Source organism: Colletotrichum lupini, chromosome 2, assembly GCF_023278565.1.
Source record: "Colletotrichum lupini chromosome 2, complete sequence".
In the NCBI taxonomy this organism is placed as follows: Eukaryota; Fungi; Ascomycota; class Sordariomycetes; order Glomerellales; family Glomerellaceae; genus Colletotrichum; species Colletotrichum lupini.
Genome location: NC_064675.1, coordinates 6,608,840 through 6,633,200, shown reverse-complemented (window position 1 = coordinate 6,633,200; position 24,361 = coordinate 6,608,840). Strand labels below are relative to the sequence as shown.

Here is a 24,361-nt window from a genome sequence, read left to right as displayed (position 1 = left end):
AATAGCGCGATGATGCTACAGCGATACACGAGGGAAGCCACTCGAGCGGCTCAACCTTTCAAGTCGAGACTCACACCTCCCCATTCTTCCTCTCCTCGAGCGCATCAAACCTCACAGGCGTCTCATCCTCTGTCCACGGTACCACCTTCAATTCCTTCCAAATCCCCATCCACCTCCTCGCCTTCTTCTCATACACCTCCCGCACACCAACTGTGGGATTCGGCCTCACAATCATCGAAAAGAACTCAGACAACCCCTTCGGCGCATACACCCTCCACGCCCCATCCGCCTCCACCCGGACCCCAATCATCGCGCTCGTCGTGATCCACGTATCGATTCCAGCCTCAGTCGACTCGTGCGCCGGGCAAGGCACCCCAAACTTCTCCTCATACCATAGGTGCACCCGCGCCTGGTTCCTGATCTCCACCCCTTCGCCGGGGATGCCCGCGAACAGCTCGCGCCCGCGGCGAATCACGGCGTCCTCGGCCTCGTAGGAGAGGTCCGAGTCGTCGTGGTAGACGAGGTCGTAGTCTGAGATGCCTGTCGTGGGCGGGAGCGATGAGACGTGGTTCCAGATTGTTTGGGAGACGGCGCCGCCTGCGAGGTACCAGTTTGGGAGGTTTAGGGTGGTGGCGAGGGAGAGGACTTTGATGAGTGTTTCGTTGGTTTCGAGGACTTGACGGACGAGGGTGAGCTGTTCGCCCAGCGGGAGTCTTGCGGGATTTACGACGGGCATTTTGGTTTTGCGTGTGAGGAAAGGCTCTTGGCGAGGTTTCTGCGTGAGGCTTTTGTTGATGAAATCACTTTTTCGACGCGCTATTGTTGACTCAGGCGCGTTGCGAACGTGTTTAAATTGGTGTTGAATAATGAGGATCAATCGCATCACGTTAGAGGTTTTGCGCCTGGCTTACCTAAGGTAAGTTGTGATTATGCCAGGCTATCTTATTTCACATTGCGAATCGCGATGCGTCATTTTGAAATTCGTCGCTGTAAATTGAGTTTTAGAAGCATTCATTCCCTGCATTCCCAGAACGATTAGCTCTGTCGCAATGAACTGGGGCTTACTTGGAGACGAAGCACCGGAATCTCATAAGCTGAGCGCCCGTCGTATACTACAAGAAATCAACACACCTTAGCTATCGCGGATACGCTTCATTTACTACATAGGCAACTCAGAGACAACGCAAGTTGCTGCGCCATCTGTTATGATCTCTTCTTGCATCCTGATGTAAGACCATCAATGGCCCCTCCAGGTCATGTTTGTTTGTTTGTTTGTTTATTTGTGCCATTTTACGCCGTGGTGTCCTTAAGTGAGGCGAAAGGCGACTATATTATATTAAATTATAAAACCGTGTGCCGTACCCTATAGAGCCTATATAATACCCTCTTATAAAATAGTATAATATATAATCTAAGATTAACCCTTTTATTTACGCATAGCCCCCCGTAATATCTTATAACTTAAAATAAATATACTTAGTAAAGTTTAAATATTATATTAGTAATATAATAGAACCCGGCTATTTTAACTATATCGTTTGGCTATTTTAACTATATACCACTATTAGAAAACTTCTACTAACCGCTATAGCCCGCCTCGAGTACTAGTAAGTAGTAGAAATTTTTCCACTACCTACCCACTTCTACTTTTACTTTTACTACGTACTATTAATTAAACTTGGTAGATTTCTACTTACTTACTTACGACCGATTAATCTTAACTAAACTACTACTATTACTACCGCGCCGCTGCCGCCGCCGCCGCTATTACTAACGTCGCGATACTTTTTAAATTACTAATTAGAAATCCTAATAGCTACGATATATACGAAGATCTTCTTATAAATATTACTTCCTTTATAAAAGCTTAAGGATTTATAATTATTAAGCGCTGCGCTTCTAACTACTATAATAAAGTTCCTTCCCGATTCGACCTCTACTATAATATAAGTAGCTATAATCTACCGAGCTCTGCGCACTTCTAAGAGATATTTATAAAAAAAAAAGACTATAAGTAAGTAGCTAAGGCCGTTAAGTTAAAGACTAGAGGGGACCGTTAGTATTTCGAAGTGCGAGTTAACTATTATAACTACGAGCCCTTTACTAATCCTATTGCCTATCCTTCTTACTATAAGCGCTTAGTTTAATAAAATAAGGAAATTAGTTAGGCCTTCTAAACTATAACTACGAGTAGTTATAGGGTTATTATTATAATATTTAAGAGGTATTTAGACTACCTATTTAAGTATAAGGATATTAAGAACGATATATAAAAGATATAGCTATAGAGCCTTAGTAAGTATACTCTTACCTAGGCCCTTATTATATTATTTTAAGAGCGCGGTATTAAGTACTTCGTATAATAGCTCAACGGCTATATTATTAGCCTCCTCTGGACCTACCCTTATTACGAGGTTATATAAAAGCTCTTTTTAAACGTTATTTTGCTAAATAATACCTATAAGACTAACCGCTTTAAAATACTACTTATAAACGTAACTAGAGTAGCTAATATGGGCACGACTTTTAATATAGTATTCTACCTTATTAACTCGGAAGACTACTAAGCCTATGAGTAGGCTCTGGGTTAATTAGAAGACCTCCGTGCTCAAATTAACGCCCGCAAGCCTATCGTCGCTATTACCGACTTTAAAAAGGCGCTAAAAAAAGCCCTTACTACCGTCTAGCCCAATACGTAATAATAGATCTATATATAGCATATTAATAAGAATATCGCCCACGAGGTTAAAAAGCGGTAGATTTATACTAACGGCTCTTAGGTAATTAATAATAATAAAGTAATTAGTAATAACTATATTAACCCCGTCTTTGCCAAATTATTAGTAGGAGCTTTATTAGAAGAACTAATTACCGTCGGCCGGCCCCGTAAAATTCCAGATACTTATATTAGCTTTCTTTTAATCTAGAAGTCTATAATTTACGCTAATTTAAAAGGGGACTTTGCCGAGGCCTAGAAGTTAATACTTAAGAAGTTCGAATAATAAGAGCCCTTAATTACTTATATTCTTAAGACTTACTTTAGCTAGCGTAAGGAGTTCGTAAACTACTAAATTAAGTAGTACTATAACCTCGGTATTAGGGTAACCTCTCGGATAAAAAGTAGTTATAAAGAGATTAAGAGCTACCTCTTTAACTTAACTATAAATCTAAAGTTCCTTACGGATTATATATAATAAATAATTAGTAACTAAAAAGTAGCTTACGAAGTCGATCTTGCTAAGTAGAGCTCTCGTTAGCTCGTCGAGTTTAGTATTAATAACTACTAAAAAGCTTAAATAGGTAATATACGTACCCGCTACTCAAAGAAAGCGTTAAGACTTATTACTACATAGTACCGCCTAGTCTACGGAAGGCTAAAGAAGACCGAACCCGACTTACCTTATATAAAGCAATTTATTACTTAGTACGGCCTCTCTTATTTATATACTATTCGTTAATATCTCGAGTAGAATAAGCCTCTCTCGTACTTTAATTATAACCGCTACTAATACCTTAGCTATAACCTTATTACTAATAATACCCTACGCTAGATCTTAGATCTCCTTATTATCGTACTACGAGGTCGGCTTCGTAATAATAAAGTCAATATCCCTATAGCTATATTACTATTATAATAGTCTCCCGTTAGTATTAATCGTTAATAAGGCTCCTAGGCTACTTAAGTAAAGAATCCTTTATATTAAGAACGACTAAATAAAAGTTAATTTATTAACTAGTTAGAACTAAGCTTTTAGCAAATTGCGGCAGATCTCTAACGTTAACTTAACTAAGATCTATACGTAGTAGCTACTACCGAGCCTAAGCGAGGCCGAGGTCGAGGCCAAGGTCGAGGCCGAGGTCGCCCGCGAGATAGAGGTCGCCCACGAGGTAAAGGAAATTAAAGAAATAGAACTACGAGTAACACTACTAACGAAGAGTAATAAGGGATCTACGCTACAGTTATTACTAAGTAAGTCTAGTAATCCCTCGATTTAAATAGCTAGTATAAATTGCGACCGGGGGATCTTAGTACGGCCGTTAATTACCTATAGTTAATTACCACAGTCTTAACGATCGGAATTATTAACTTAAGTAGGCCAATAGGAGGCTAGCTTTTAAATTAGTTATTCCGCTTAGTTAGACAATTATATAATTAAATTATTTTAACGAAAAGTACGGCAATCGTCGAATTAGCTCGAATCGTAGATTTTTATTAAATTAGCCTAATTAACTTAGGCTAATTCGTAAGTTAGGCTAATTAGTTAGAAAAGTGGGGACTGTTAACTATAGCGTATAGTTAAAATAGCCAAACGATATAGTTAAAATAGCCGGGTTTATATAATAAACTAACTAAGTAATATTCTATATATTTATAAAAAGACCGTTATTATATTATAATAAGTATTATTACTCAAAGTAAAAAGTCTAGCTCTTTTAATAAGTAAAAGGAGAGTAATATAATATAAAATATAAAGTAATAAAGTAGGGGGGGGGAGGTATATAATATATATTATAATATAAAATAATATATTATATTATATAGTAAAGTAAAGTGTTAATATAGCGTAGATAAAGAGTAATATTATTATTAATATTATTATAAGTAAACGTAAGTTTCGTAGGGCCGATAGGGTATATAGCCTATTTTATATCCTAGTTAAACGAGCCGTATTAATATACTCGTTTTATAAAATTAATATCCGCTAGGGGAGCTAACGGCTATATTAATAAACTTATTATAATAAGGGGGTTTAGTTTAAAAAGGTCTATTTTAAATAATTAGTTAGGATACGAACTATATAGCACGTCTTATTATATCGGTTTATTAATATAAAAGTTAAAAAGGGTACCCTAATACCTCTATTATAGCCGTACTATTTAATAATAAATACGGGTTTAGTATTACTATAACTAATTCCGCGCGCACTAACCTAATTTTAATAAATATTAGTTTATTTTAAATAAATATTAATAAAAAGCCGGGAGCTCTATAATAATATAATATAAGTAAACTAGTTTTTATTAAGTTAATACTAAACGAAGTTAGCTTAGGTAAATTATAATATACCCCTACGTAAAACTAAATAGTAATAATAAATATAATTAAGTACCTTCTCTTTTTTATATAAATAATAGAGGTTAGTATTATTATAATTATATAAATAGTAATATATAGTATAGTCCTTATAGCTAGACTTAGTTAAGAAGAGCTAGTAAAGCTAGCGTTACGTAAATAACTTTAGCTCGGGGCTTATTATATTATTAATAAGTAAAATAAGGGCCCTATAAAAGTCTAGTTAATAATCCTCTTACTAGCCCTAGAGTATAATTAGCTATTTTTTTTAAGTATAATACTTAACATAAGTAATAATTAGGGGGTATATAAATAAGTTAAGGGGACTTATAATAATACTTTTTTTAGCTAATTAGTCCGCTATCTCGTTCTCTATAATACCCTTATAGCTAAGTATTTAACGGGAGGTAACGGGGACCTTAGCGTTCTTAATAAGCTCCCTAAACTTAAGAATAGCTTATTAAAAGGATAAGGGGGGGGTATTATTTAAGTACTTAATAATAGCCTAGTTATTTAAATAAACCGTAATAGTTATAATAAACTTATTTTTAAGCCTTAGCGCTATATAAAGACCTATAATAGCCCCTTTTATTTTAATATTAAAAACCTCGGCCCAGGGGAGGTAATAATATTTAAAATAAATTAATTATAGTCCTTAATAAATAGTATACTTAAAGCCCATAGCCTCTAGAGTTATTTATAACTTATTTATATAAGTTATAATATATATAATAAGGAGAAATTCGTATTATTTATAATAACTTTATATTTCTTTTATTTTAGTTACTTCTTAAGTATTATTAAAGTTATTTATAATTAAGAAGTCGTAAAATAATAAGGCTAGTTATAAGGGACGTTTAACTTAATTAGTTACTTAAGTAAGCGTAATTAAATAAGAGGGGTTCCCATAGTTACGTAGTAGCCTATAATTATAAATCCTTTAAACTAGGGGATAAGAGTAGTTTAGTATAAAGAGCTTAATAATATAATAGTTTTTAAAAAATTTTAAAAAAAGCTTTATTAATAATATACTCGCTTTACGTAATAGTACTATAACTAGTATAGTCCGCTATATTAAGAGGGAGCCCCTTAAAGTAATATTAATAAGGGTCTAAAGGGTCCTAATAACTAACTTTAGCCCGTATTAAACTTTTAATTAAGTACGTATCTCGGAGTTAACCCTAATTTTAAAAATAGGTCGGGTTAGGCTAGGGTATTATAACTTAGCGCTATATAGGGCCTTAGGAATAATAATAATATAAATTATTTTATATATAGTAACTAAGGGCGTATTATTAAAAACTTTATTAAGGCCTTTAATATAACTAGTTATAGACCTAGCTTTATTTCGGTAATTAGCGATATAGTTATAAAAAAGTAGCTTCTTATTAAAAATAATACTTAGCTACTTTATAATACCCTTCTCGTAAGGTTTAATTTCCTTATTATTATAGTAGATAGGGGGGGGGGGCGATATTTCTAGCCCTTAGCGAGGTTTACTTTATAAAATAAAGGACTTTAGTCTTCTTAGGATTAAACTAAATAATATTATCCTTACTTTAAGTAATAATATTATTTAGAATTTATTATACTTAGGAGGTAGCCTTAATAAGGTCCCTCTTAATACTTAATATTATATAGTTATTAATATAGCCGAATTTAGAAGACTCCGGGCTAATTTAATAAATCTGCTCGGTATATAATAAGAAAAAGATAAGTAAAATCGGTAACCCTTATAATAAATTATAAAAAAGGGGGAATATAAAAGTCTAATATCTTTTATAATAGACTAAGGCTCGGTATAACTAGTTAAAATACTATATTTAAGTAATAATATTCTTAAGCTAACCCTATACCTAGAGCCGATTATATAGCTAGTTATATAGTACTAAGTTAAAGGCTTTTTTAATATTTATTATAATAATAATAATAACTAGCTTTTTATTAAAAATAGCCTATATATTATAAGCTATTACCCTAGCTATATCCGTAGCCGATTATTTAAATCGTACCCTAGCTATTTATAAATTAAGTATGCCTTAAGTAATAGTAATATAAAATATCCTCTTAGTTATAAAGCGCTTTAGCCCCTTCCCTAGGGTTATTAGGAATAAAATCGGGTACTAGCCCTTATAAGTACGTATATCTTAATTAGGCTTCGGTATTATTACTACCTTAGTATCTCGCTAGGCCTTAGGGTAGTATTTAAGTACGAAATAGGCTTAGTAAAAATAATAAACGTAGTTACTAATATATAGTTAATAGGCCCGTAGTATTAAAACTATAATATTATTTATATTAAAAGTAGTATTTCCTATACTAAGTATTATATTATCTATCTTATACTAATAAATAATAAGATTTTAAAATAATAGCTATTAAGGGCGTATTATAAAGTTAAGATATACGTTATTCTTTATAATCATACGCTCTAAGAGCTTTTTTTAAAAGAGTATTACCTTTTTAATAAGTTCGGTAACTATATTTTTACCGTTTTATAAAAGAGGGGATTAAACCTAAGGCCTAGGCCGGTTCTAATTTATAATTCGGTATATATCCGAATCCTTTTTAATAGAAGAGACTATTCTAGCTTATATAGTAGCCTTGGCCCTTTATATAGTACTATTACGTTACTAATTAGTTATAGCTATAATAAGAGATTGGGGGTTAGCTACGTATGCCGCTTTAAAGCGTTTATTAGCCTTAGTATATAATTCGTCCTATTACTTCGTCCCCCTACTCCCTATATAGTACGGGGTAGAAGAGGAAGTATAGGTATACCGAAGTATATTATTAAGGCTCTCCGTAGCTAAATTGAGGTTTTATATAGTGTCGTATATAGTATATAATACCTAGGTTAGCTCCCTAACCCTCTTTATAAACTATAATATATTTTCTAATTTAATCCTCCGCTTTTTCTTTTTTAGTTAATACGTATTACCTAAGCTAGCGAGAAGGGGGATAGTTATAATAAGGGTATTATAGTCCGATTTAATATATATATAATTAGTAATTTAAGTCCGGGCTAGGGGGACGTTAAAAATAGCTAGGTTAAGCATATTACTTACTTTATAAATAAGGACCCCTACGGGGTTTAGTATAATAAAATAATAGCCGTTTATTTAGTTAGTAAAGTAGTTCTTAGGGGTATATAAGGGGGTCCCCGGCTACTAATTAGTATAATAAAAGTTTAGATCCCCTATAATAAATAGCTTTTATAAGGGGGTCTAGTAATTAAGTATTATTAATATATACTTCTTATTAAGGGCGTAGTAAATATTAAGAATATAATACCTTAAAATACGTATTTTAAATAAGTTTTAATAAAAGAGCTTTATAATATTAAACGCCGCTAAGTACGAGAGGGTCTAGCGGACGTATATAAAGACCCGGGGTCTATTAGTAATCGTAGCCTAGCTCTAAATTAGTAAGTATAGAGCGAAGTTAAAATAAGATTTAGTAATATTTTATAATTTACCTATACTATACTATAGCTCTTATAGTAATAAGATATTTATTTATTTAAATTTAATAATAATAAGGGTATAATCGTACTTATAGCCGTTTTTTTATATATTAGCTTATAATACTTTAATTTTAATATATATTAAATATACTAGTTATAAGTAGTTATAAAGTACTTACGTAAAGTGCTTTTATATTTATTCTTACTCTTTTCTTTTTAAAATAAGCTCTTCGTATTCTAAGCTATTTTTAGGGGGGAGTTTAGAGCCCTATTTTTTAAAAAGAGGGTAATTACCGCTTTTTAAAATAGAATTTATAATACTATTTAACTTTATAATAATTAAGTAAGTTTATTTTTATTTATTTAAATAGTTTTTAATATTATATATAGTTATATCAATAATTATAGACCCCTAAATAATATCCTTAATAAGTCTCTCTATTTTAATATTTATAATCTTATTTTAAAACTAAGTACTTAAGGACTTTATAAGGTCTAACTTAGGGGTAGGGCTTAGGGGGAGGTCGAGCTTCGTAGCTTATATATAGAGTTCTCTATTTACTTTACGTAAGAGCTTTTTTTATTAAAAAGTTTAGTAAATAATAATATTATTATTTTTTTAAGGGCGTATAGGGTAGCTCGTATAGTTATTTATATATAGCCCTTAATAATTTATATACTAAAAGACGATCGTAATATAATTACCGTTATATCTTAGCTTTCTATAATAATAATAGCATTAAGTTTTAGTATAGTCCTTAAAACTATACTAATTTAAATAGACTTAGTATTATTTAAGAAGGGGTCGGTAAGTAAGTAACTAGGCTATTACTAATTTAAAAATATTAAAAAGCCTTTTTACTAGTCTTAAGAAGGATATAATATAAGTTATATAGGGGCCGTTCGTTAGGCTAGAGGTTTAGTAATAGAGGGGGGTTATTTTTATTATTATTTTAACCTCGTCCCGGACGTATATATTAAAGTTAAGGGGTTACTTATTAAGGCCAGAGATCTAAATCTTAACGCCTCTAATAATATAAATAAACTAAATCTTAGATCCCTTAATAATAGTTATATTAAAGAGTTTAAGTAGCTAAGTATAATAACTAAATATAGTTTATTATATTCCTAAGGTCTTTAGGGTAAGTACGTAATTAGTTAGAACCCTAATTACCGGGCTAATATTTTTATTTTTAAATAAGTAGTTTTTAATAACTTTTTTATAAATAAACCGTACCTCTACTTAGTAATAAGGATTCTTAGGGTTAAAATAAATAAAAATATAAGTATTAAAAGAGGAAAGTACGTTTTTAACTCCCTCTCGTAAGTTATTTATTATACTTAAAGCTCGAGCTATAAGCCCCTAGGGTTAGTAATTAATAAGATATTAAGTATAATAACTAAAGCTTTAAAAAAATACTTTAATAAAAAAGAGGCCTATTATAATTTTATAATCTAGCTTATATTAAGAGGTTTTAATAAGTAATAGCTAAGGTTTTTTAAAAAGAGCCTCGAGCTTAGTAATATAATAGCTTATAATAATAACGTATTTAGAATTTTCTAATAGCTAAAAGGACTCCTAAATAGCTACGAGGGTAATATTTTTTATAAAATAAAAGCTAAAGAGACAGGTCTTAATTTTATTAATAATTATAGTCTTATTAAAACGCGCTCTATAATTAGGGGGGGGTTAGGTTATTATTATTAATCTAAATTAAATTATAATAATAAACGCGTCTAGCTTAGGTCTTATAATTAGAACCTTTATAATCTTAAGGGTTATAAGTATTATTTTAGTAAAGTCCGGAATACGGCATTTTTTAATTAAAGACTAAAGTAATATAAACTAAATAATTATAATAAAGCTTAAAAAAGTACTAAAAATATCTAAAGAGAGTAGTAGCTATAATAACATATAGCGGCCGTTACCTAAGCTAGTTATAATTAGTATAAAAAAAAGGGGGTTAAAATAGGCCTTATTAAGGAGGTTAGTATAATAGAGTGGCCCGCACTAATAGTGCGTGCTAAGAAAAAGTATATAGGAGGAAGGTTACCTCTAGGTCATGATTTCTGATAAAGCATGCGAGCTTTTATATTTTACAGGAATTGTGTCGGCAGCTTGTCGACCCCGCAATTACCCCGCAATTATGAGAGGCATTGTACCTTCAGTCGCAGATTGAGCGGTCGTTATTCAGCTTTGAGAAACAGGACTTACTGGCCTGTAGCTGACAGCGGCACGTAGAGTGAAGTATCTCATTTACGCTTCACGAAATTATTGAACATATGCGGAGGCTCGTCTATAGAGTCATGTTATCAGCCTCATAGGGCGAATTTGGATGCGAATATTGCCGCAATGAAGTAGTGGTGTTGAGGGTGTATAGCTTCACCGTGACTTATTAACTCACACAAGTCCCGTAATGATTGGTAGAACATAATCGAAGTTCTTGTCTTGTTAAGACGTCGCACTATGCATTTGCTGCAATTATAGTAATGTAAGTGAACACCTACATGTAGCTGTCCTTAGCCTGCATTGCTGCATAAGGCAGAAATAAATAACAAGTGCTCAACTACAGCCTATTCATCTAGCCTGGGCAGATTCAGCTGAGGCAACAACGCAAAATGACAAGCTGGCCATCAGAACCTGATAGGTCAGAGAAGAAATAATGAAGGGTCGAACCGGCAATGTGCAATTTATGTAAAGCTGACATCAAACTTCATCTTCAAGCCTTTAAGAAGTAGGGCTTCCCCTCGCAAGGCTGCGGAGTGAGCACGTCTGTGATCTTTTGAACACAGTGAAGCTAGACCTCTGGCCCTTCACGCCTGCTCCAACCCTCCGCCGCTCGTACGAAAAAGCGTCTAAATAATTCCACAATGAACGTTTTGTTCGGAACCATGAAAGTTTGCTCAAGAGGTATTACTTGTTGCTTCGGTCACAAGCTGCAAACGGAAAACAAAGCGCAGTGGTCAATCTCCTCAGACCAGGATCTAACAGAACACTGATCTCAAGAAAGATTCTCGAGAGCACAAGGAGGCAAAGGGTTCGTATAGCATTGCCTGAAAGTGGCGAGCGGAAGTTGACTCTGGACGCTTTCTTAACACCGTCGAAATACGCCCAGATGCCATCGTTGCAGAAGTGGGAACGCCTCTAGATGTTGGTGAGCGGAGTGATCGAGAAAGCTCTGTAGGTGGAGACGAACAAGAAGACGACCACATGGCCCTAGACTCGTTGACCTTGAGAATGCCAGAAGCTATCTTGTTTCCAAAGCATCGCTAATGCCAGTCAAAGCTGAGTCTCGAGAATCCCTTCACCTACCCCGCATGGCCGTGGAGAAGCAAACACGAATGCAGAGCCAAACGGAAACGGAGACAGGGCGAGGGGCGAAGACCAGGTCACGTGGTTAGTCTTGTAGCGTTGGCTTTTGGAAAAGCAAACTATCTTCCTGGCTTTACGACAGTGTTATCCACCAAAACCGGGGTATCAGAGAGTTCGGTACATTTGTGTAGGTGGTGCATTTCCATCATCATATCGCTTCTCAGAGTGAGGAACCGGAGCTTACGAAGCATTGCAGGAATGCGATGATCACATATTTTTAGACACCAAAGAGCTCAAACCAGGCGGTGTCCAACGATTTCGGCAACGCTTTGTGAAAGATGGACTTGCCACGCTCATCACCTCCTCCGACTCAACTACAGTTCAGAATTCAACAGCGGACCAAGATTCTCGGAGCGGCGTTTCTCTTCCCCCTCCTGCTCATTCTCTGTCAGAGAGAAGTCGGTCTAGCTCGTCGCGGCAGAATTCCGGATCGGGTACTTTTTCGTCAAGACCAGGATCATCAACACCGGTGTCCGAAACGTTACGGTCCGAGGAGGTGGCATTCCATCCAGAAGAACAAAACCCTCCCCAGTACTTGCTGCTATGCGTCAACCTGAAAAGCCTTCCGGTATTGAAACATATCGACTGCAGTTCTTTCTGGAATGACCAATACCTTTTCCAGCATATCTTGGAAAGATATCAGACAATACGTGAGGAGTCAACCTCGGAGAATCTCCCTGCTTTTCCCCCGTTGGTACGCGCAATACTGGACAAAGGAGTGGTTTTTCTCAGGAAAAATACTCCGAGCTGGCTGGATTGGATGTTCAAAAAATTTCAAAAGTTGTCCGAAGCTAGTCTTTTCAGTATGCACACTGGCGATTACGTTCAGGTATGTTGACGCAACTTCCTTTTCCCGTGGAACACTACGACTAATAGCCCCCCAAAAAGTTTCGACTCGTTCCGATGGGAGAATCGACCAACCCGCAACATTTCAATTGTGGGGAATGTCCTTCTGTCTCCGAAGTATTAGAAGCGGAAAGCTATTCATACAATCCAGTACCGACTGATGTAGCTGTTGATTCCATTCCATCGTGGCATACAACGCTCTCTGGGCATCGACACAGCGACAACTACTGGATCACAACATTTCCAAAACAGCTTCGGGGGCCGCTACATCGCCTACCAGGAGCGCGCGAAAGAGTAATTGGGTAGGGCACACGGATCAATGAACGCTTCAATTGGCACCTGGTTTTCTCTCCTCTTCTTGTAATCACCGTGATTATCTGGGTAATTGTGGCCATTTATCTTGCATGCAAGGCTGATGACTCTTCTGGTTCTGGTTTCGGGACTTTGCTCGCAGCACTTGTTGCGATTTATATGCCTCTTCAGTATTTTACTTAGAACGAAAAGCTGAAATAGAACTATTTACGACCTACCTTGTATGGCACCGCCTTACGCTACCATGACTTTATGGATTGAGGTAGTCAGTTAATTCACTTGTTCCTAGATGTCCACGAAACCACTTCTCATGTCAGCATCAATGCAAATAGGAATAGTTTTGTGTTCAATGTCCTAAGCAACAAAAGATGTGCAGGGCATAATGCCGACATAGCCTGTACTAGTTCCAAGTGTGTCAAAAGGCCTCGCTTTTACGTAGACGAATCAATCTGGCCTGGGACCAAAAGTGCTCGTCGGAACGGTATGAGAGGGAACTAGACGTCTTACAAGTGCGGCTATCATAGTTGTGTGGTGGTGCTAGAGATCCAGAATCTCTAACCTCCGAGTACTGCCTTGCCAGAGATTAGGAAAGGCGACCTCTAGGAATCGACCATCATATCATACTATTTCCAATGATGAACGCAGAGATCGAGCGTCTTTTCACCTAAGAAAGCGGTACATTACGTTCACCACGATTAAGCTAACGTGATAGATTATACTAGCCCTGGCAGATTTGACCATCACTGGCCTTCGGCCACAGTTGTCAGACTCATCATCATTGCTTTGTTATTACTCAAATAGGGTATTATGCTTTTACTAAGATTTGTGGTCGTCATGTCGAATACATCAAATTCACGAGTCCTTCTGCTCATCGACAATGAGGAAGCTCTGTGGCACCACCCTCTCATTGTCATGCGAAGCCTCCCTCGTCGACCTTCCTCCATAAGTCAATTCTTCCTCACTCCCATTCTCACTGACACTCTTAATGTGCGACAAGGCCTCAACATCACCTTTGCTTGCTCTTGCTGAGAAGCCCATACTCGATCTCCTCTTCCCAGAAGTCGCCTCACTCTGCCTCTTTTGACACTTGAAGGTGCCGCAGCATTTGCAAGGAAAGTATGACATGCTGTAGACATCTTCGTGCCCGGACTGCGGCGGACCGTTGCTGGACTTGGCAAAGGTTGTGGCTGCGAAGGCCGATGGTCGGCGAGTAGCGTCGTCGGTAACGCGGTGGGGGGATGGGTTTGAGGTCATGCCTAACTTGTAGCCGATGGCTTTGAGAAGGGGTCGAAGCGTTGCGAGGCTGCCGGCGGTGATTGCTAGGCCTTGTTCTACGGATGACCAGATAGCGATGTCAAGGGTGGACCCTTTATTGAAGTTAGTTGACTTGTCCCTGGAAATAGACAACTTGAAACGGTAGACTTACAGAGGAAATCGGCGTCCTTGAAGCCCATGAGATATCCAAAGCGAACCAAGACAGCTGAGCTGGCACTAATAGGATGGTCAGCTTCGTTCATGTTGCCAATAAGGTTTGATTGTACTCACACGCAACCCATGATCAATAACGGGATCAAAGCAAACTTCGTCTTCTTTCGCAGTTGGAGGTTCCAAACCAAAAAGGCTGGGAGAATGGCGAATGTCAAGTCCGATATGACACTGAAGGCACTGTACAAGTATGCCAATGCAATAACAATGTTGACATCGATGCAGCTTCCTGGCTGACTCTTGTTCCAGAAGAACGAGATGGGATGGCACTGAAATAGCGTCACGAAGAAGAATACGACTCCGGCTAGGACAGTGAACATCATAGCCACGTAGATGATCCAGCTGTGTAATCTGCGGGTAGTAATTCGCAAGAGAAAGAATCCGATGGACATTTTCGAGACGATCATGCTGAGGGAGTAAAAGAGGTAGCAGAACCACCAGCACTACAAGGTTGTGTTAGTACACGTGTAACCAGTGGAAATCGTATCGTCTTAGAGTAGTTGCTGACCTCGAGCGCCTTGGTGATATGGTCATCTTCGATATCCGCGAAATGCCTTCCGGTGCCATAGTGAACACCTAGTATCGAGAAGGTTGAGTAGCATATGAAGGAGGCCTTTGATGGAGTTAGTCATGTCTTCCTGTCTGTATACACAGTCATCATGCAAATCGAGTAATGCATACCAGAGCCAAGACCATGAGCCAGTCATCCGTTCCGAAAGCCTTGACCAGGCCAGCCCGGACGTAGCATCGCAATGCAGTGGCCAACACCGCCGCCGAGACGAAGAAGATGTTGACGGCCAGGAGCTCGGGTCCGCGGTTCTCAACCATGGGTGCCATGTTGACTCGTAGATCTCACGTTTCGATGTCTACCAGGGGTCCTTTCTTTAGAGCAGGCCCTCCCAGTTCCCACTTGAAGAGATGCAAGGTTTATGGGGATCGTGGGGAGGGAGGGGGGAGGCAAGCAAAGGTCGTACGATTCTTTATAATTCCCCATCCTTAAACAAGTACGAAAATGAAAAGAGGGATAAGGGCCGCAGAAATCACAAGAATCCGTCGTTACCATGCACCGGGCGCTAACGCCAGGGGTAGATGGGTCCTGTTGTGTTGCGTTTCCATCTTCAGAGCTCAATCCGAAGCCTTCAGTCGACGGCGTCGGGTCGTGCGTCCGGACAGCTCGGCATGCGCCGTTCGTCCCTCATTGAAGACTCAAAAGAAGGGAAAGTATCTGTCTTGACCCCACCGGAGCTCTCCTAGCTTCAAAGAACATTTGATTTTTGGGGATCATTTGCGATGAGGTAAGGCAACACCAACGAGCAGCCAGCTCCGAGCCTCTGGAAAGCTTTGCCTTGAAGAAAATGTCCAGATCCGGCGACGGACTCGGGACAGCGGCGGGAGGAATGCCTCATCCGCGTTAAGTCAAGCTCTAGAGCGTCTGCCACCAGTCCTTCTTAGGACACGGGCTCCGGTGAACGGACGAGGAAGCTGACCAGTGGAATGACTGTGGCTTGCTTTCTCGAAGGAGCGCTAGAACAGATCTATCACCGTTCCGACACGCCACGTCGGAAATGGTGGCCGTGCAAAACATCTCGCGTACGTCTAGCTTGTCGTCTAGCGGCTTTTCACTTGCTGTTTCGCTACTACTGATCGAACCAGTGGTTAAACCTCTAAGCACAATCCTTGAAACAAACTGAGTTGCCCTCTGGCTTGAGTGGCATGAGTAATTCCATTAGGTAAGCGGCAGCAAACCTGACTTTGTTAAAAGGATGGTTTTTGCTGTCGGGATACCTCCGACCCATACCCACTTGGCGAGGGAGATCGGCCCGGGGATGTGTGCCGGGTTATGACCCGGAAGTGCCGCGATGCAACACAGTCATGGCCTCCCAGGCCCCTCTTTGCACACGTTAATCGAATGCCCAGTCGCATCAAGATGCCAAACGACAATATCCGTCACTTGTCAGATTGAAAGTTCGGTAGCTACAACTCTAATGCCATACACGAGGCACTACTGCGAGACACAAAACAGTGTGGCTATGAACAGGAACGCGACGGCTTGAATCAACAGCCCAGGGGAACTGAGACAACCTTCGCGTCCTTTTCTAGGGCGCCACAAGTCCAAACTTCTCCAGCATTTTAACGCCAGCCTCCTCTTTGACATTAGCAGCTACACACCCTAATTCAGGACGTTGTGAGCATATTTCCCCAGCGATTTTGCTTTCCTGTTCCGGCTTTGATTCAACATGTGAGACATTTACCTTAGACTCCTTATTATTGTTCTTGAAGGAAATTATAGGCTCGAAGGATCAAGTCAAAGGGCTGAATGGTCAATGGCACACTCGCTAGAGCGTCTTGGCTTCCGGCCGGTTCCTCGCTGCGGTATCCTCCCGACATGGGTTCGTCGGCAGATTCTTTGCCGTGCGCACAAGCCAGGAAACAAGACAACCAGACGGCTCTTGGGTGAGACCTGCGGATCTCCTGCTACCAGGATCCAGGTACACGGATGACGGACGGATGACGGGGCTGGTAATAGTTTGTTTGCAGGATGGGTCTGGAAGGGGTCCGGAAATGACCCCTTATGTGACAGACTGTGGGCCAGATTCACATGCACGGTTGAATGGACAATCCAAGCGCTGTCTCCAGCATCTCACGGTTCTCATCCTGTCGCCTTGTTCAATCGGGAAGAGCAGGGACGATGTTGGGTGTCCCGTGGAAGCTCAGACAATGTGGAGGAAGGCCTGGTGAACTTTACACCTGCATGCAGCGGGAACTGCTGTTTCTTGGCAGGCTAGCACGCTCTAAGGATCTGCCGTTCCCTACAAACACGTAGCGGGGTTGAAACATTGGGATAGACGTCAATAGACGACAGAACTATCATGGCTATGTGCGACAGGGCTATCACTAAGAGCTGTTGAATTGATCAAAGTACGGCCTCTCCGCTTGCGGCGTGATCCTCAACATATGCCGCCTAGTTGTCCCCTCTTCGACCCTGAAGTCTCGCAGCGCAGAGTGCTGAGTGTTCCTGTTGTCGTAGACCACCACCGTGCCCGGTCTCCAATGAACCCGCAAGTGCCAGTCCTGACCTCTTTCGATATGGTCAAACAAGAATCCTAGTAAGGCGGCACTCTCTTCCTGCTTCATACCGACAATTCGTTTTGTGTACAGCCGATTGACGTAGAGAGAAAACTGCTTAGTGACGGGATGGGTTCTCACGACTGGATGGATGGTTTCAATGGGTTCCCGGATGTATCGGTCGCGGTGGTCGTTCACCGAAGCTTGAGAGAAGCCGGAGTGAACAGCCTTCAAGCTGTGAAGCAACGTACGGTAAGTTTCTGAGAGAGCGTAGTAGGCTGCTGTGGTGGAGAGGTAAAGAGTATCCCCTCCAGATGCCGGAGTGCTCAGAGGCAAGAACGTTGTCGTACCCATCCCGTTGCTGTATGCTGTCAGGTTCCAATTCGATGACGTGTGTTTATTGGCTACGTACTTACATCTCATAGCTCATGTCGCTGTGCCACTTCACGCTGGTGACATTGTCTTTGATCTCGTTTTCTACAGCACCTGCTCTGCGTTGTCTGTCAATCGTCCATGTCTGCTTTCGTCGTCGCGGTGGGCTTACGTGAAGTCGCGGTACACAGGGAGTAGTTCTGGATAGTCCTTGATTTGACCGCCCATCTGATGGACATGCAGTGAACCGAAATGTCTTCCGTAGGCTTTCTGCTTTTCGGGTCCAATGTCTGCGAAATCTTGGTCTCGGAAAATCACCACGCCACGCTCAGCTGCGAAAAGTGCCAGTTCATCAAGCTGGGCAGAGCTCAGTTGACTAAGTTGGATTCCACGGATTTCAGTACCGACCGCTGGGGTAACCTCTTCATAGCTGACCCCAGTTGCCCCTAGAAGATTCTTCTTGGTCGGATCAGCTCTCAAACCGACATCGTCATGGTGGAACTCTTCCAATGGAGGCTGAGTTCCGGGTACGAAATGTGGCAGGTAGCTTTCATATTTATACTAGAAGCAATCAGAATTTGCCCATTAATATTTCATGATGGTTTATACCTACGCTCTCCTTGTCGTAGTTGATAGACGTTTCTGCCCGAAGCTGAAACGTTGGAGGCTCTTCTGTGACCTTCGTGCTTACTTCTGTCGCCATTGTGGTGGAGTTTATTGGTAATCTGGCAGAAAACGCACTCCAAATACCTCGATTACGCCAGAGTTGTCCAGTCTGATATAGAAATGGCCGGGTGCTTATTTCCGTGTTGGAGGTTGTACAAGCTAGCACGCGATCTTGTCGTCCTTGTTGCGACATCATCCTTGGAGATTCGTCATGACATCTGTGCCCTCACATTGGTTGAAGGCACCGTATCATGTCTGCATCTTATCTCTCGTGGCAATGCTGCCGACATCAATATCATCAAATTTCCGGGTAAAGTATTTGGACATACGGCAGTTCTCCTCTTTTCTGATTGCGAGATCCAAATACATTGCTTATTGCCGAAGACCCTGGGAAGCATGCACTTGCCGGCATACTTAATGCCTTTTGTATGGCTTGCATCGGACAGTTTCCGAAATTCTTGCCGCACTGAAGACATGGGATGCCTCAGAAGAGGATAGAGGATCATCATAATCAGAAGCAATGGCGTGCTTTAAGTAGAAACGGGGTACGCTATAAGGATTGCACATGGCGAGGGATGAAGATTGCATTCACACTTCAGTCAGCTTAGCAATTTGTTCACTTACCATTAAGAAACATGACCAGTGACGGCAGAAAGCAAGATTTTGAGGTGTATCCAGGCCCTGAGGTCCAACTCGCATCTAGCGAGGTTGGTAGATGGAGGGTTCTCTCAAACGTCTCACGAAAGGTCTGGGGTGATGACCCACGAGAGCGTAAATATGTTCGGAAGTTGGATACTTTCCTCTTGTGAGTCGGGCTCTTATTGACTTGATTTTGTTGCGACTGACCTCGAAGACAGCTCTTACGTACTTCTCGGGTATTTCATCAAGTACCTCGATCAAAATAACTACAGCAATGCTTTCGTCAGCGGCATGCAAGAAGAGCTTGATCTTTATGGCAATGAGAGAAACCTCCTAAACACATACTTTAACATTGGTATCATTTTGGGTACTATCCCAGCCCAGATGATCCAGTTAAAATATGTACGTCCGTCGATTTGGATACCGGCGTGTGAACTCGGGTGGTCTGCCTTGACAATGATCATAGCGAGTGCCAAAAATGTGGAGACGGTATGTTCACAGTCTCTGTCGCTCTCGAAGACTTGAAATTAGAACATTGCTGACCAAGAATCGTTAGCTTTACGCTTTGCGATTTTTCATAGGACTTCTCGAGTCATGTTCCTTCCCAGGTTTCGCTAGCATACTGGGCAGTTGGTACGGCAAGTCTCAACTCGCCAAGCGTATGGCTTTGTTTGAGCAGACAGCTGCGATTGCTGGTATGTTCAGTGGATATCTCCAGGCAGGGCTTTACACTGGCATGAATGGGACAGCTGGGCTGTCTGGCTGGAGGTGGCTCTTCATCATGGATGGTCAGTCATCGGCACACTCCGAGGCAATGTGGAGCTGGTGTTGATCATTCATAGGAGTCATCTCGATACCAATCGCTTTGTATGGATTCTTTGCGCTTCCTGACTTACCACACAATACCAGGGCTTTCTACCTCCAAAAAGAAGTAAGGGGCCATCTCCTGTATTAAGTTAGTGGAGATCGACGTATAATGCAGGCTGACCATGATCAACAGGACCGTGAATATGGCATGGAGCGCATCAAAGCTATGGGTCGCAAACCACCATCGAAGCTAACTCTGAAGGCCATTAAGGAGATATACACTTCATGGCAGCTTTGGGCTTTCATACTTCCGTACCTGATGGTGGCTGAAGCTGGGTCTGGTACCGGATACTTCAACCTCTTTCTTAAGTCGGAGGGTTATAGCGTCGTCAAGACGAACATCCTCCCGACGATAGGTGTGTCTAACAATTACTGCGATTAGCTTCGACGTGAAGAGTGCTGAGACCTTTTGTATTTCCAGGAAACGCCATACAGATAGTCGCAGCGTTTGCTATGGGCTGGCTTTCAGATGCCACGGGTAGTCGAGTACTGACGGTAATGTTCGTACAGGCAATGGTGCTTGTGTCGAACATCATCCTGTCAATATGGAACGTTCCTAAGGCGGCCTTGTTTGCGGCCTTCTACTTGAGCTATACCGGCGGTGCGGCTCAGCCAATTGTCATCAGCTATGGGCACGAGATCACGCAATCCAATGCAAATCTCCGACAACTGCTGGTCGCTACGGGCAATATTTTTACCTACACCTTCAGTGCTTGGATGCCCGGTAAGTCTTATATCATGCGGAGTGCTTTTTTTCTTGCAAGTTTTAATGTTCGGAATGCTAATGAAGTCCTGAAGTTGTGCTATTTCCGACATTTGACGCCCCCAAGTACAAGTATGGTTACCAGATACTAATTCTCTTCGGCGGGCTGGCCGTTGCGGGCATGTATCTGCTTGACTTTCTGTACAAACGGGACTTGTTAGTTCGAAATCTTGGAAATGAAACCATAGGAGAAGCATTAACGTTCAAGCAGGAAACGCAACCCACAGCTTTACGAGGTCGAGCAGCAATCCGATAACGATCATCTCACGTCAGAGAGACGTCGTGACGATAGTTTGAGGCCCCGTCGGAATGATTTTGAGAGCCGATACGGAACCGTCGGACACGTAGAGACATCACTCCGGGCGAAGTAAATCGAAAACCGCTCATCGGACTAGTCAGGATCTTCCAATTTTAGTGATGATCTAGACAAAGAACGGGAGAATTGGCAATGAACTGTGCGCTACCTATGGACGTAGGCATCTAGTTGGTCTGGATGGCAAGTCCAAGAATGCATGCCGGTGAACATTTACGAAACCGCAAAGAAAGTGGCCATGAGCGTTCGACGTAGAAATCACGGCTGGGGGAACTTTTGATAAAAGGTAGAAAACTTCAAGTTATCTACAACTTGGTATACAAGCTTGGGGGCATGTCATAGAAAAGTGCCATAAGCGAGCTATATACTCATGTCTTCCGGCCAGTTCCATGACTTCTTCAAGTGCGCTAGTCTACCTCAAGATGTCAGCTCCCTACTCTAGGTTCCAAGGCGAAAACTGGCAAAGAAGACGGGCCAACTTACATCAATGATACATCCCAGCTGAAGTCATCTGCAGTATTTGATAACAACTCATAGAGTACATCTTGCTCTTCCCGTATGGTGAAACGGTCGCCCGCCAAGACTATTGCCATGCAGGCCGATCTGTTGATGAGTGAGTGATTATTCAGAAATCCCGAGAGCTCATCAACCTACATATGAGCCGGATTACATGGGCTGATCGAGTCTGCCATGCCGGCAAGAATTTTCACGTCGGTAAAGATCTCATTCTACAGCATATACGTAAGCAAAAAAAAACCAAAAACAAAAAGAGAGAGAAAGAAAGTGCGGCTCCCAGGCAATGAAGACTTGCATTGATCGACCGAGCTGCTTGCTTGGATCCTTTAGCCAAGAGTTGAGCATCAGGATTATGTATCGTTAAGAGAATACGGTTGATGTGGTAGAACAGAAGCCCCATTACGACAGAATCGTTCAATAGGAATATCTCTGGAAAGAGGCTACCACGTAATGGGGCTTTTACCAAGACCGGCGTGAACGACTCTGGAACTGACCTCATCCACTTCGCAGCGTAAGATACCAGCTGGTCATAGGTCTCGCGGGACTTGTTTTCCCCATAGCAGTAGTTGAGTACGTCGACGGTGTGGAGGCACATCCGCCATGCCCATATATCGTCGCCCGCTGGTCGGAGGGAGCGATCGAAGTCAACATGCTCTATTTCGAGGTCTAGCTTTTCGTTTCGCATGACGGACCGGAAGATTTCGATGCGTATCCAGGCCCACATTGCTGCCTCCAGGAGAGTGCCATGCTCGGGAGTCTTGATGTGCGTGGAAAGAAACCTCCATATCGGGGTTACAGGTGTCTTTTGACACAACGGTGTGACTATTATGAAAGTCAGCGAGACTGAGTGCATGGCATGATGTCACAAATGCTTTGCCAGGTTCTCGAGTTCCATGCAGCCAGGCAATGAAGCCATAGCCTTAGGCAGTGGGAGGACGTACTATAAATATTCTCATAAAGCCTGAGCAGAACGGCGGCAGCAATATGTGCCTCATCGACCTCGGGAACAGCGTCATCCAAGGCAGGCTGTAGAAGCTCCATAGTCATCTCATAGTATCGTTCTGCAGGCTTATCAAAGAAGTTTAGGCTATCGCCCTCATCCTTCGACTTTGCCGACACAGCTAAGACAGCATTGAGCAGCACGGGGCTGAGAGCAGCATGCTGCAGAAGAAGAACCCAGATCCGATTGTGTGGGTCGCCATAGTCGAAGGAGGCCGCGATGAACTCCCTGAAGTGGCGAACTAAATCTGCCTCACGACGGTCTTCTAACGGAAAGTTGGCGGAACTGAAGGATCGACGCGGCTCGGGCAAGCTAGGGTCGTCGCAGTGGCTCCCGCTACCAATTTCGCTGATGGCGCTTCGAGGCACTGGTGAGAAGGACCGCGGCGCATCGTCTGACTCCAAGTGGCCTGACGATGGGCTTCGGAAGGCAGGATGAGGGTGTAGGGCGGGTAGCTTCGTCAAGGGGTACGGCTGGCCTTTCTCGATGGGTAAAGGACTCTGGCCAGTTTCGTTGGCAGCGGCGTCCGAGTTTCGGCTTGGACGATTGGTCGATGACGGCTTGATGAATTCATCTTGTCTTTTCTTGGTCCGTCGCGGTGGTGGTGCTGGTGGACTCGGGGGATAATCTTCGATCGAGATGAAGTCTTCGTCGTCGGAGTCGAATCCATCGTCGTGGAGGCTGTTTATATCGGCGGTCTCGTCGATGAAGCGTATCCTCTTCCCCGCCACCCGACACCACTTTTGCGTATCTGAGAACTCATATTGGGGCTCCCCTCGATTACCATCTGTGTCACTGTAGGTTGGAAGCAGTCAGATGCGTGCCTTTGGGCTGGGGGGACAACTAATAAGAGAGAATAGGGATAAGCAATTCACCTTGGCACGGTAATGTGTCTGAACTTGAGCTTGGTACCGCGGACACAAGCCCTGCCTTTCCGAACACACTGCCCGCAAGGGGCTCCTTTATCGCCTATATGAATAAGTCAGCTATTGGAACGGAATGCCGTCAATACTCCCACTGTTGAAGGGGGGCGTATCCACCCCCGCACTTACATTTGATATGTCTGGGGAAGGCAATACAAAATCAGGTTAGTGAACTGTCCGGGGCCACGCGGTAGATCGATCTGTTCTCGGTCTCGGGCTGGGAGCGAGGGGTTCTGCGGCAGAGGGAAATGGCAGCCATCCCCGCGGGTTCCGCAAACCTATCCGAGAGGCCGGGGCATTGGCTACCCTTCCTACCAAAGTAAAGAGGGAATGATTTACAGATGAATGACAGCTTGAGTAAATGGTCTCCAGTAACATACCTTGAGCGACAGCTTTCGCAGCCCGGCCTCCTTACGGTTCCCGGACTGGGCATTTGAGGCAAGAAAACAGCGACTGTCTCTCACTTGCACTGCAAGGCGGTTATTCCTCTTGGGCGGCGGCAAACGGCTCAGGTGGGACGACAGAAGGTGAGCAACATGTTTGTGGGGGAAAGGCGAACAAGAACTGGCGGCTGGTATGGGATGTGGCCAATGTACACACCATTGTAACTCGGACGATTGACCGGGGCCTTTCGCGCGGTTTTTTCCAAGTCTGTCGAACTAAGGAGGGATTTCCGTGCG

At 41.8% G+C, this 24,361-nt stretch overlaps 9 protein-coding genes across 9 annotated transcripts; 4 read left to right on the top strand and 5 right to left on the bottom strand.

The window, feature by feature from the left end:
- Positions 1-70: 70 nt before the first annotated feature.
- CLUP02_04341 (uncharacterized protein) lies at positions 71-736 on the bottom strand (the record flags this gene model as incomplete). Its single annotated transcript, XM_049283354.1, has 1 exon — positions 71-736. One exon carries the CDS (start codon positions 734-736, stop codon positions 71-73), a length of 666 nt encoding a protein of 221 aa, XP_049140497.1.
- Positions 737-1,049: 313 nt separating this feature from the next.
- Positions 1,050-1,232, top strand: CLUP02_04340 (uncharacterized protein; the record flags this gene model as incomplete). Its single annotated transcript, XM_049283353.1, has 2 exons — positions 1,050-1,107; positions 1,168-1,232. 2 exons carry the CDS (start codon positions 1,050-1,052, stop codon positions 1,230-1,232), a joined length of 123 nt encoding a protein of 40 aa, XP_049140496.1.
- Positions 1,233-11,159: 9,927 nt separating this feature from the next.
- On the top strand, positions 11,160-13,057 carry CLUP02_04339 (uncharacterized protein; the record flags this gene model as incomplete). Its single annotated transcript, XM_049283352.1, has 9 exons — positions 11,160-11,188; positions 11,280-11,303; positions 11,334-11,382; positions 11,533-11,578; positions 11,657-11,765; positions 11,839-11,937; positions 11,996-12,030; positions 12,135-12,742; positions 12,926-13,057. 9 exons carry the CDS (start codon positions 11,160-11,162, stop codon positions 13,055-13,057), a joined length of 1,131 nt encoding a protein of 376 aa, XP_049140495.1.
- Positions 13,058-13,923: 866 nt separating this feature from the next.
- CLUP02_04338 (uncharacterized protein) lies at positions 13,924-15,393 on the bottom strand (the record flags this gene model as incomplete). The annotated part of the gene is made up of 5 exons (XM_049283351.1): positions 13,924-14,438; positions 14,498-14,562; positions 14,617-14,999; positions 15,065-15,169; positions 15,238-15,393. 5 exons carry the CDS (start codon positions 15,391-15,393, stop codon positions 13,924-13,926), a joined length of 1,224 nt encoding a protein of 407 aa, XP_049140494.1.
- Positions 15,394-15,440: 47 nt separating this feature from the next.
- CLUP02_04337 (uncharacterized protein) lies at positions 15,441-16,352 on the bottom strand (the record flags this gene model as incomplete). The annotated part of the gene is made up of 5 exons (XM_049283350.1): positions 15,441-15,465; positions 15,624-15,750; positions 15,868-15,932; positions 15,996-16,171; positions 16,245-16,352. 5 exons carry the CDS (start codon positions 16,350-16,352, stop codon positions 15,441-15,443), a joined length of 501 nt encoding a protein of 166 aa, XP_049140493.1.
- A 63-nt stretch (positions 16,353-16,415) lies between these two features.
- CLUP02_04336 (uncharacterized protein) lies at positions 16,416-17,352 on the top strand (the record flags this gene model as incomplete). Its single annotated transcript, XM_049283349.1, has 6 exons — positions 16,416-16,526; positions 16,580-16,666; positions 16,718-16,795; positions 16,897-17,045; positions 17,150-17,276; positions 17,338-17,352. The coding sequence occupies 6 exons, from the start codon at positions 16,416-16,418 to the stop codon at positions 17,350-17,352; spliced, it is 567 nt and encodes a 188-aa protein (XP_049140492.1).
- A 99-nt stretch (positions 17,353-17,451) lies between these two features.
- Positions 17,452-18,697, bottom strand: CLUP02_04335 (uncharacterized protein; the record flags this gene model as incomplete). Its single annotated transcript, XM_049283348.1, has 4 exons — positions 17,452-17,983; positions 18,039-18,113; positions 18,167-18,555; positions 18,608-18,697. 4 exons carry the CDS (start codon positions 18,695-18,697, stop codon positions 17,452-17,454), a joined length of 1,086 nt encoding a protein of 361 aa, XP_049140491.1.
- A 598-nt stretch (positions 18,698-19,295) lies between these two features.
- On the top strand, positions 19,296-21,381 carry CLUP02_04334 (pantothenate transporter; the record flags this gene model as incomplete). Its single annotated transcript, XM_049283347.1, has 11 exons — positions 19,296-19,465; positions 19,518-19,705; positions 19,766-19,788; positions 19,856-19,994; positions 20,049-20,087; positions 20,142-20,230; positions 20,300-20,522; positions 20,606-20,890; positions 20,965-21,085; positions 21,141-21,273; positions 21,325-21,381. 11 exons carry the CDS (start codon positions 19,296-19,298, stop codon positions 21,379-21,381), a joined length of 1,467 nt encoding a protein of 488 aa, XP_049140490.1.
- A 221-nt stretch (positions 21,382-21,602) lies between these two features.
- On the bottom strand, positions 21,603-24,114 carry CLUP02_04333 (uncharacterized protein; the record flags this gene model as incomplete). The annotated part of the gene is made up of 7 exons (XM_049283346.1): positions 21,603-21,654; positions 21,726-21,845; positions 21,897-21,970; positions 22,222-22,580; positions 22,700-23,553; positions 23,634-23,727; positions 23,856-24,114. 7 exons carry the CDS (start codon positions 24,112-24,114, stop codon positions 21,603-21,605), a joined length of 1,812 nt encoding a protein of 603 aa, XP_049140489.1.
- Positions 24,115-24,361: the final 247 nt, after the last annotated feature.